This window comes from Nerophis lumbriciformis, linkage group LG28 (genome assembly GCF_033978685.3).
Source record: "Nerophis lumbriciformis linkage group LG28, RoL_Nlum_v2.1, whole genome shotgun sequence".
Classification (NCBI taxonomy): Eukaryota; Metazoa; Chordata; class Actinopteri; order Syngnathiformes; family Syngnathidae; genus Nerophis; species Nerophis lumbriciformis.
The window spans coordinates 22531042-22544071 of NC_084575.2; the positions used below are offsets into that span (position 1 = coordinate 22531042).

General features: G+C 40.0%; 1 protein-coding gene across 1 annotated transcript in view; it reads left to right on the forward strand.

The window, feature by feature from the left end:
* grm6b (glutamate receptor, metabotropic 6b) overlaps positions 1-13030 on the forward strand; it is a 91501-nt gene that overhangs the window by 69527 nt on the left and 8944 nt on the right. The window contains exons 9-10 of the mRNA XM_061923905.2: positions 1369-1992; positions 5942-6253. Coding sequence (XP_061779889.1) covers positions 1369-1992; positions 5942-6253 — 936 coding nt within the window. The remainder of the gene's footprint in view (positions 1-1368; positions 1993-5941; positions 6254-13030) is intronic.

Genomic DNA, 13030 nt, shown 5'->3' on the forward strand with positions numbered 1-13030 from the left:
TCAACAAATGTGTGAGCAAATTGTTGAAGAGTTTAAGAAAAAACTTTCTCAACCAGCTATTGCAAGGAATTTAGGGATTTCACCATTTACGGTCCGTAATATCATCAAAGGGTTCAGAGAATCTGGAGAAATCACTGCACGTAAGCAGCTAAGCCCGTGACCTTCGATCCCTCAGGCTGTACTGCAGCAACAAGCGACATCAGTGTGTAGGCTCAGGAACACCTCAGAAACCCACTGTCGGTAACTACAGTTGCTCGCTACATCTGTAGGTGCAAGTTAAAATTCTCCTATGCAAGGCGAAAAACGTTTATCAACAACACCCAGAAACGCCGTCGGCTTCACTGGGCCTGAGCTCATCTAAAATGGACTGATACAAAGTGGAAAAGTGTTCCGTGGTCTGACGAGTCCACATTTCAAATTGTTTTTGGAAAATGTGGACGTTGTGTCCTCTGGACCAAAGAGGAAAAGAACCATCCGGATTGTTATAGGCGCAAAGTTGAAAAGCCAGCATCTGTGATGGTATGGGGGTGTATTAGTGCCCAAGACATGGGTAACTTACACATCTGTGAAGGCACCATTAATGCTGAGAGGTACATACAGGTTTTGGAGCAACATATGTTGCCATCCAAGCAACGTTACCATGGACGCCCCTGCTTATTTCAGCAAGACAATGCCAAGCCACATGTTACATCAACGTGGCTTCATAGTAAAAGAGTGCGGGTACTAGACTGGCCTGCCTGTAGTCCAGACCTGTCTCCCATTGAAAATGTGTGGCGCATTATGAAGCCTAAAATACCACAACGGAGACCCCCGGACTGTTGAACAACTTAAGTTGTACATCAAGCAAGAATGGGAAAGAATTCCACCTGAGAAGCTTAAAAAATGTTCCCAAATGTTTACTGAGTGTTGTTAAAAGGAAAGTCCATGTAACACAGTGGTGAACATGCCCTTTCCCAACTACTTTGGCACGTGTTGCAGCCATGAACTTCTAAGTTAATTATTATTTGCAAAAAAAAATAAAGTTTATGAGTTTGAACATCAAAAATCTTGTCTTGTAGTGCATTCAATTGAATATGGGTTGAAAAGGATTTGCAAATCATTGTATTCCGTTTATATTTACATCTAACACAATTTCCCAACTCATATGGAAACGGGGTTTGTATATTTTATCTTAACATTTATGATGTGTTTTTTTTATGTAACTTAAATATTTAAGTGCTTGGGGTCCCGGTAAACATCCCCATTTTCCCCTTTCGACACCCCTGGCTATTGGAACAACTCACAACAAGGAATTGAACATTTTAGCAGAACATTTCTTGACCTAATGAACTGTAGTTGGAACTCTAACAGTAAGTTCTTCTACCCCAGCCAGAGGAGATGCAGTGGTCAGGCGGTGAGCGCAGGATCCCAGAGTCCGTATGCAGCTTCCCCTGCGAGTCTGGTGAGAGGAAAAAGATGGTGAAGGGTGTTCCCTGCTGCTGGCACTGTGAGCTCTGTGACGGCTACCAGTATCTGCTGGACGAGTTCAGCTGTGACATGTGCCCCTTCGATATGAGACCCTCTAAGAACCGTACAGGATGCCGGCCCACGCCCATCATCAAGCTGGAGTGGAGCTCTCCCTGGGCCATAATCCCCGTCTTCCTGGCAATCCTTGGCATCCTGGCCACCACGGGGGTCATTGGCACATTCGTCCGCTTCAATGACACACCCATTGTTCGAGCCTCCGGCAGAGAGCTCAGCTACGTGCTGCTGACGGGCATCTTCCTCATCTACCTCATTACCTTCCTCATGATTGCCGAGCCCAGCGTGGCCGTGTGCGCCTTCCGCAGGTTGCTTCTTGGACTCGGCATGTGCATCAGCTATGCCGCCATGCTGACCAAAACCAACCGGATTTATCGCATCTTTGAGCAAGGCAAAAAGTCGGTCACTCCCCCCAAGTTCATCAGTCCTACTTCTCAACTTATTATCACCTTCATACTCATCTCAGTGCAGGTGAGTGTGCGCTTCTTTACTAAAAAGAGCCATATGTTGATAATGTGGCCAGAAATGGTACTGCAATCACGGTCAAAATTCTGTAGTCCCCTCCATTTCTCCCTGACTGAGGTTGCCAAATACCCAGCCGAATCCAGCTGGGCTACTCCAAGGAACTTCAAACTTGCAGTGCCTTTTACTAGGGGTTGAGGTGCTGGGACCATAATAGCTAAATAGTAAGGGTGTAACGGTACGTGTATTTGTATTGAACCGTTTCGGTACAGGGGTTTCGGTTCGGTTCGGAGGTGTACCGAACGAGTTTCCACACGGACATATTAAGTAGCGTAGCGCACGTTGTGTAAACAATGCACACCGAGGCACAACACATGGCATGCTAGCAGCGACCGGGCTACGACAACATGGAGAAGTCAGAGTTGGAAGACCCTCCTGCCTCGTTAAGATCTCCCGTTTGGGAACACTTCGGCTTCGCGATGTGATAAAACAATGGAGGACGAGAGGTGGACAAAGCAAAAGCGGTTTGCCGACATTGTTCAGCAGCGGTAGGGTATGCTTCTGGCAACACGTCAAACATGCTAACCCATTTTGAAGCGGCACCACACCCAAGTGAACATCGCTTCAACGAAAAGAAAGACGAAGCCTCTCCTCGGCGAGTCAGGCAGGGCTAAAGCAATAATAAATGTTTTTATAGCAGCAGATTTAAAGGTCTACTGAAACCCAGTACTACCGACCACGCAGTCTGATAGTTTATATATCAATGATGAAATCTTAACATTGCAACACATGCCAATACGGCCGGGTTAGCTTACTAAAGTGCAATTTTAAATTTCGCGTGAAATATCCTGCTGAAAACGTCTCGGTATGACAACGTCTCTGCGTGACGTCACGGATTGTAGAGGACATTTTGGGACAGCATGGTAGCCGGCTATTAAGTTGTCTGTTTTCATCGCAAAATTCCACAGTATTCTGGACATCTGTGTTGGTGAATCTTTTGCAATTTGTTCAATGAACAATGGAGACAGCAAAGAAGAAAGCTGTAGGTGGGAAGCGGTGTATTGCGGGCGGCTGCAGCAACACAAACACAGCCGGTGTTTCATTGTTTACATTCCCGAAAGATGACAGTCAAGCTTTACCATTGGCCTGTGGAGAACTGGGACAACAGAGACTCTTACCAGGAGGACTTTGAGTTGGATACGCAGACACGGTACCGTGAGTACGCATGCAGCTGCGGCTTCCAAACATTTGATCGCTTGCCCGTACGTGCGTGCCGCTATGTGCATGTCACGTACGTAACTTTGGGGACTTTGGGGAAATATATGTGCTGTATGAACTTTGGGGAGGTGAACGGTATTGAGTGTGGGATTGAGTGTGTTGTGCAGGTGTTTGAGTTGTATTGGCGGGTTATATGGACGGGAGGGGGGAGGTGTTTGTTATGCGGGATTAATTTGTGGCATATTAAATATAAGCCTGGTTGTGTTGTGGCTAATAGAGTATATATATGTCTTGTGTTTATTTACTGTTTTAGTCATTCCCAGCTGAATATCAGGTCCCACCCGCCTCTCACAGCATCTTCCCTATCTGAATCGCTCCCACTGGCCTCTAGTCCTTCACTCTCACTTTCCTCATCCACAAATCTTTCATCCTGCTCAAATTAATGGGGAAATCGTTGCTTTCTCGGTCCGATTCGCTCTCGCTGCTGGTGGCCATGATTGTAAACAATGTGCAGATGTGAGGAGCTCCACAACCTGTGACGTCACGCGCATATCGTCTGCTACTTCCGGTACAGGCAAGGCTTTTTTATCAGCGACCAAAAGTTGCAAACTTTATCGTCGATGTTCTCTACTAAATCCTTTCAGCAAAAATATGGCAATATCGCGAAATGATCAAGTATGACACATAGAATGGACCTGCTATCCCCGTTTAAATAAGAAACTCGCATTTCAGTAGGCCTTTAAGACCATATTGCATTAAAAACTAGATTTTGACCCACTTCTATGGTGAAAGAACAATGAGCCCATAAATCCTCTTACTGCCAAGTTAGCCAGGCACTACCTCACCATACGCCATTGTAACTTCAAGCAGGTCTGCTCTTTCTGCAGAAAATGTGGATAAACTGATTTTTCTGGCAAAAAAACAGGGTTAAAGGCTGGGGCGGGAACAAAAGTTAATCTGAGGCTGAGTTGACTTGAAACTGTTTAATGTTGCACTTTTTATACGGAGAAGAAAAGTTTTGTCATTTTATTTAATCTGAGCAACAACTTGAGGCAGTTTAATGTTGATTAACGTGGACCCCGACTTAAACAAGTTGAAAAACTTATTCGGGTGTTACCATTTAGTGGTCAATTGTACGGAATATGTACTGTACTGTGCAATCTACTAATAAAAGTCTCAATCAATCAATCAAAAAAAGCACTTTATATGTAGAAAGGGTTTGTTAAGAAACCATTCTGAGCCTTATCTTATTTAGTTTTTATTTGATATATGTTGACCACATTAACCCTGTGTGTATCATCCTTATCATTCATGACTGCCTGCTGTTGCATTGATCAGCCTAGTGGTGGCTCACACCCATCACACACAGAGCTATTTCTATTTTTGGGCAGAATTATTATAGTGTTCCCAATGTTAAAAGGATAAAGCCATTGTTTACAAATTTGGTAAATAAATAACCCAAAAATGTATATGTTGTTGTTTTCGAACCGTGACCTCTAAACCGAGGTACGTACCGAACCGAAATTTTTGTGTACCGTTACACCCTTACTAAGTAGACAAGCGTTTTGTCAACAACAAATCTCTAACCAACACAGAAAATGGGCTATTTTCAGGAAGAAGTAGGTCATGCCTGCGTACAATAACACAACAAATGGCAATCGTATGGTTATTGTCAGTACTATCAGAAAACAAAGACTAAAACAAACTACAACCAACGCAAGCAATGGTTGTACTGGTGAAAATAGGTCAAGCATTCTTAGCAGCCTAATACTGTACGCCCAAAACTTTTACCAAGGTATGCCTATCGGCTACACGAATGAGGAATTATTTTATCATGTGATTTGGCTGTCTCCATACTTTTCACATTGCCATGATGACAGCCTTGCTAATGTTGGAACCCATTTCCTCGGCATATTGAGAATGAAATAGGCACTGACACTACCCATATACACATAGGTTTTATTTGTCGAAAATATATTTTGCCCTGTCAGTTCGAATATATATTGACATACAAGCTAACGGGAATATTTTTCCCCCGTTAGCCTGTATGTCAATGTGTCATTGCTAAGCATGCTAAGCATTACAGTAGGAGCTATGCAAGATCACACTAAGCATTTGTTGCACAAACATACTAGCTTTGTTGGACAAGGTCATAGACTGTATTGGACAATATAGTTTACATATGAAATGTCCATTTATATTTATTACAAGTAGTAAGAAAACGTAAATGCCTGACTTACCTATAAAGGCGGAAATGCGCAAGTTTGGCATCAGATGACAAAATCTTCTCCGCCTTCAATCGTCTCCATCTTTCGAAGGAATCCCAGATACAAATCCTCGATTTGTTCCTGGCTTTGTCATGAATAAGTAAAATCGTAACGACGCCTTTTAGATTTACGAAGGTTTGACATATTTAGTAACTTTACCAGTGGCACTACCAGACGAAGAGGGCGGTGCTTAACTGGCAACCTGAATGTGACACACTCACAGACTTTCTAATTGGTCAAACGGTAAAGGGCGGGACATCGAAATGAAAACAATAACAAGATTTGGGAATTTTGAAATTAGCTTATCCCGAACTACTTTTATCAGTTATAGAGGTATTCGAAAAGAACATGATTTATTATGGCCTTTTGACATATCAGGGCCATTTAATGATATCTTGACATGAAATTATTACATATGGGTGGTCCTTTAAAACCAAGAAGGTCCCAAAGTAATTACAGGTGTTCCTTTCTAGGTACTCGGTGTGTTCATTTGGTTTGGTGTGATGCCGCCTCATACTATCATCGACTACGAAGAGCAGAAGCCTCCGAATCCTGAGTTTGCCCGGGGGGTTCTCAAGTGTGACATGTCCGACCTGTCCCTCATCCTGTGTTTGAGCTACAGTCTGGTCTTGATGATCACCTGCACGGTGTACGCCATCAAAAGCAGGGGAGTTCCTGAGACCTTCAATGAGGCCAAGCCCATTGGCTTCACCATGTACACCACATGCATCGTCTGGCTGGCCTTTGTACCCATCTTCTTTGGCACTGCACAATCTACTGAGAAGGTATTTCTAAACGTTGTTCAGTTCTTCTGGAATTGTGGGGGTTAATTTTTCTGTGGGTTGTAAAGGCTTTTGAACTGAAAAAATAGGTAATGTTTTTAACCTGTGTGAAGTTGCCTCCCCCCACCTTGTCCAGATCTCCCCAAACATGTCCCAATCGTTTGCGCTCCGTTTGTGCTGGTTTTTGCTGCGAACATTTTTGTTTGTGCCGTTACGGATTATAAGTTATTCTAAAATACAAATCACCCCAAACGTGTTCAAGTTGTTTGTGCTGTAAAAAGTATTGGCCTAACTATTTAACCAGCCCTCCCCCACCTGCTCAAAACCTCCCCAAACCAATCCCAGTTGTTTGTGCTATGCTTGTGCTGCAAACATGTTTGGTTTAACTATTATAGTTCTGAAGTTATTAACATTTTATGGTTTTATGGTTTTAACATGTAATTATCGTGTTTTTAATCATAACTAGACCCATACTATGTCAAAAGCTCTCCAAACGTTCCCCATTTGTTTGTGCTACATATGTGATGGTTTGTGCTATAAAATGTTTGGTCTAACTATTGTAGTTTTTAAATTATTAACAGAAGTAAGAATACATTTAAAATATGGTTTGATAAAAAAAGACTATCCTAAAACCCCAGTAAAACTAAAAAAATAAAAATAAAAATAAAGCTATTTGGTAACAGTAGAAAAGAAGGTCAAACACAATTACAAATAGACAAAATAGAAATTGAAAGAGTAAATGAAACCAAATTTCTAGGTATAATGATTGATAATAAAATGAACTGGAAATCTCATATAAAAAATATGCAACATAAGGTGGCAAGAAACACGTGAATAAAGCTAAACCTGCATTGGACCAAAAATCACTCCATATTCTCTACTGCTCGCTAGTGTTTTTATTTTTATTTTTATTTTTTTAAATTAAATCAACATAAAAAACACAAGATACACTTACAATTAGTGCACCAACCCAAAACACCTCCCTCCCCCATTTACACTCATTCACACTCATTCACACAAAAGGGTTGTTTCTTTCTGTTATTAATATTCTGGTTCCTACATTATATATCAATATATATCAATACAGTCTGCAAGGGATACAGCCCGTGACATTCACACAAAAGGGGTTGTTTCTTTCTGTTATTAATATTCTGCTTCCTACAATATAGAACAGTACAGTCTGCAAGGGATACAGTCCTTGAAGCACACATGATTGTGTGTGCTGCTGGTCCACTAACATTTTCATTAATTACTATTTTTTTATGTAATTGTTTTTATATTATTTTACTTTCTTTTTTATTCAAAAAAATGTTTTTTATTTATTTATCTTATTTTATTGTCTTTTTTTTAAAAGGACCTTATCTTCACCAGACCAGGTTGTCAATGAAATTAGATTGTTTAAAGGGTTCTTAAAACCAGGTCCATTCCAGATTATGTCCAGGTCGGGCTCAGCAACACACACCTTCATTTATGTACACTGAAAATTAGGGAACACAACAGATTGCATATAATCTATAAACAAAATTACATTTTCAAAATCAGCATTTATGTACAGTCCTGGGCCAAAAATCACTTCATATTCTCTACTGCTCGCTAGTGTTACCAAATCTGAGTTATTGTGCAGAAATATGGGGAAATAATTACAAAAGTATGCTTCACTCATTAACTGTGTTACAAAAAAAGATCAGTTAGAATAATACATAATGTTGGATATAGAGAACCCTCAAACCCTTTATTTATTGAATCAAAAATATTGACATTCCACAACATAGTGAATTTGCGAACAGCTAAAATTATGCACAAAGCAAACTATAATCTGCTACCCAAGAACGTACAACAATTCTTTTCAACAAAAGAAAATAAATATACCTTAGAGAAAAGTGTAATTTAAAACATTTGTATGCACATACAACACTTAAGACCTTTAGCATATCAGTATGTGGAGTTAAATTATGGAATGGATTAAGCAAACAAATCAAACAGTGTACTAATATGATCCACTTCAAGAAACTATTCAAACTGAAAGTGTTTACAAAGTACAAAGAAGACCCATGATAAACATTCTAAATTCATTGATAATCTTATCTATCTCACCTAGAGATGTCCGATAATATCGGCCTGCCAATATTATCGGCCGATAAATGCGTTAAAATGTAATATCGGAAATGATCGGTATCGGTTTTTTATTATCGGTATCGTTTTTTTTTTTGTTTTTCTTTTATTAAATCAACATAAAAAACACAAGATACACTTACAATTAGTGCACCAACCCAAAAAACCTCCCTCCCCCATTTACACTCATTCACACAAAAGGGTTGTTTCTTTCTGTTATTAATATTCTGGTTCCTACATTATATATCAATATATATCAATACAGTCTGCAAGGGATACAGTCCGTCAGCACACATGATTGTGCGTGCTGCTGGTCCACTAATAGTACTAACCTTTAACAGTTAATTTTTACTCATTTTCATTAATTACTAGTTTCTATGTAACTGTTTTTATATTGTTTCTTTTTTATTCAAGAAAATGTTTTTAATTTATTTATCTTATTTTATAAAAATTTTTCAAAAGTACCTTATCTTCACCATACCTGGTTGTCCAAATTAGGCATAATAATGTGTTAATTCCACGACTGTATATGTTGGTTGATATCGGTATCGGTAATTAAAGAGTTGGACAATATCGGATATCGGCAAAAAGCCATTATCGGACATCCCTAATCTCACCATATGAAATACAATTTACTTCACTAATTATTACTTATTTATTTATTTTCAATGTTATTACTAGAGCTGACCCCGCAACCCGACCTCCGATAAGCGGAAGAAGATGGATGGATGGATAGAGATATCCGATAATGGCTTTTTTGCCGATATCTTATATTCCGATATTGTCCAACTCTTAATTACCGATTCCGATGTCAACCGATACCGATATATACAGTCGTGGAATTAACACATTATTATGCCTAATTCTGTTGTGATGCCCCGCTGGATGCATGAAACAATGTAACAAAGTTTTCCAAAATAAATCAACTCAAGTTATGGAAAAAAGTGCCAACATGGCATTGCCATATTTATTATTGAAGTCACAAAGTACATTATTTTTTTTTATAACATGCCTCAAAACAGCAGCTTGGAATTTGGGACATGCTCTCCCTGAGATAAACCTGATACTCACTACAACTATGGGAAATACTATACTTTGACTTTCACAAAGTGCATAATTTTTTTTTAACATGCCTCAAAACAATAGCTACAAAAACAATGAAGGCACACAGCTTGAGTCCAGAGTATACTAAAGTAATAAAGTAAACAATAACATAGTCCTCATTTAGTGCAAGACTGCCTGGCCTACTGTATAACAGGGAATTATAAACTGGGCTCAATCTGCCCTGCTCTAACGTATGTGTATGAGTAACAAAAATGTGCTGCAAGCGAGTGGTGAGTGCTTGAAATGACTTACCAGTCAGTCAGAGCTTCTGAAATGCTACGTTGATGCTGCGTTTAAGCGACAACTGTATGGTACTACTTTTTTTCGCTGTTTGCTTTTCATCCATCTTCCGCTTGTATTCATCATGTATCTCCTTATGGTTGTTGAAGAGGTGGGAGATCAAATTGCTCGTATTAAAGGAAGACGTCTTGGTTCCTCCTCGCATAACCAACTTTTTGCACTCATTGCAAATTGCCAGTTTTTTATCCGCCAGAGACACTTTAAAATAATCCCAAACCATAGACATGGTGTCGTTAGTCAGTCGCCGAGCTCGCTGGCTTGTTAGCCATGGCTACAGCACCGGCAACAACACACTCTTGTTGTTGTTATGCTGCGCTCGCGGCGGTTTGATGAGGCCATCAAGCGTCGCCAGTGAACCTCTCATGCTGCAGTCGTGCTGCAACTCCTGTGTTGTGTGTGGGGAGAGAGGAGTGGAGAGGGGCTGCTGACTGGGAGACGCGACTGCTCTGTACTTCTCCCTACGTCCGTGTACCGCTCCGTACAGCGGCGTTTTTAAAAAGTAATTAATTTTACTTTTTGAAACCGATACCGATCATTTCCGATATTACATTTTAAAGCATTTATCGGCCGATAATATCGGCTTATTACTTATGTAGTATATTGTGAATAAATTGAGAACAGGAAGTGAACAAAAGTGTTAGCAATTGCTATGTAAAGGAAAAGGGGTAGGATTAAATAAGCTCTGCTTCTTCCTACTTCTTTTCAAACATGTTGAAAAGAGAAACTGGAAATTGTGGTGTGTCATGTTGTAATTGTATGCATGTTTGGGATAAACTCAAACGCAACTTAATTTAAAATTACTTTTAATCCAAGCTTGTTTGGATATGTAACTATGGAGAGAAATGTTTGTCTCTTTATGTAATCAAACAAAAAAAAAGATGTTTCAATTTTTTTTTGCTATTGTTCACTTTCTTTGTACATAACTTTACTGATACAAACCCCGTTTCCATATGAGTTGGGAAATTGTGTTAGATGTAAATATAAACGGAATACAATGATTTGCAAATAATTTTCAACCCATATTCAGTTGAATATGCTACAAAGACAACATATTTGATGTTCAAACTGATAAACATTTTTTTTTTTTTGCAAATAATCATTAACTTTAGAATTTGATGCCAGCAACACGTGACAAAGAAGTTGGGAAAGGTGTCAATAAATACTGATAAAGTTGAGGAATGCTCATCAAACACTTATTTGGAACATCCCACAGGTGCACAGGCAAATTGGGAACAGGTGGGTGCCATGATTGGGTATAAAAGTAGATTCCATGAAATGCTCAGTCATTCACAAACAAGGATGGGGCGAGGGTCACCACTTTGTCAACAAATGCGTGAGCAAATTGTTGAACAGTTTAAGAAAAACCTTTCTCAATCAGCTATTGCAAGGAATTTCACCATCTATGGTCCGTAATATCATCAAAGGGTTCAGAGAATCTGGATAAATCACTGCACGTAAGCAGCTAAGCCCGTGACATTCGATCTCTCAGGCTGTACTGCATCAACAAGCGACATCGGTGTGTAAAGGATATCACCACATGGGCTCAGGAACACTTCAGAAACCCACTGTCAGTAACTACAGTTGGTCGCTACATCTGTAAGTGCAAGTTAAAACTCTCCTATGCAAGGCGAAAACTGTTTATCAACAACACCCAGAAACGCAGTCGGCTTCGCTGGGCCTGAGCGTTACCTTGCGTAATGACAATAAAGCTGATTCTGATTCTGATTCTGATTCTGAGCTCATCTAAGATGGACTGATACAAAGTGGAAAAGTGTTCTGTGGTCTGACGAGTCCACATTTCAAATTGTTTTTGGAAACTGTGGACGTTGTGTCCTCCGGACCAAAGAGGAAAAGAACCATCCGGATTGTTACAGGCGCAAAGTTGAAAAGCCAGCATCTGTGATGGTATGGGGGTGTATTAGTGCCCAAGACATGGGTAACTTACACATCTGTGAAGGCGCCATTAATGCTGAAAGGTACATACAGGTTTTGGAGCAACATATGTTGCCATCCAAGCAACGTTACCATGCAAGACAATGCCAAGCCACGTGTTACATCAACATGGCTTCATAGTAAAAGAGTGCGGGTACTAGACTGGCCTGCCTGTAGTCCAGACCTGTCTCCCATTGAAAATCTGTGGCGCATTATGAAGCCTAAAATACCACAACGTAGACCCCCGGACTGTTGAACAACTTAAGCTGTACATCAAGCAAGAATGGGAAATAATTCCACCGTGGAAGCTTAAAAAATGTGTCTCCTCAGTTCCCAAACGTTTACTGAGTGTTGTTAAAAGGAAAGGCCATGTAACGCAGTGGTGAACATAACCCTTTCCCAACTACTTTGGCACGTGTTGCAGCCATGAAATTCTAAGTTAATTATTATTTGCAGAAAAAAAAAAAAAGTTTATGAGTTTGAACATCAAATATATTGTCTTTGTAGTGCATTCAATTGAATATGGGTTGAAAAGGATTTGCAAATCATTGTATTCCGTTTATATTTACATCTAACACAATTTCCCAACTCATATGGAAACGGGGTTTGTACCAGTGATTAGACATTTAACAATAGATGGTTTAGTCAGCAGGCAAAGTGAAAGCTGCATATGATGTGTGTTCTTCAAGTGAAGTCTAATGTAGTTCAAGACAAATGTGTGAAGTGTATATTTGCTATAATATTCTAACACTAATTTGTTATCTAAACATGGAAATGTTATCGACTACTTGGTTCCTAAACGAGTGTGCAGATTTTCCGCATGTGACTTTGTTTTACTACAATGATTGCTCCAATATGATGCCATGCAGTCATAGAGATCTGATTCTGCCGTAGTCATGGTAGTGAGCAGATTGAAATGACAGTAAGTGTAATTAAATCCCTCTGAGGTTCAACATGAAACCTGAGTTGGTTGCTGCTCGTCCTGTACTGGCTTCCTGCTTTGCTCACAGGACGACTTCCTGCCTCCTTTTACAGAAAGGCAGAGTTCCATCTACTTTGCCAGTTATTTTCCACTATCACGATGCAGATGTGGGTTAAGCAGGATAGAAAATGGATGGATGGGTGGACAATGCACAAGACTGTTTAAAAAAAAAGATTGGACTAAGGCTGCATTATAAACCAGTCAGGCTGCAACAATTAAAGCCTGAAGTGCTTTCAGAATCTTTTCACCTCTTCTAAATGGAAATGAAGGGAAATAAGAAAGGACAGAAGGAAAATAGGTCAGCGGATTTGAGGGATGGTCGCAAACCCTCACGATTTGCATCCCATTCA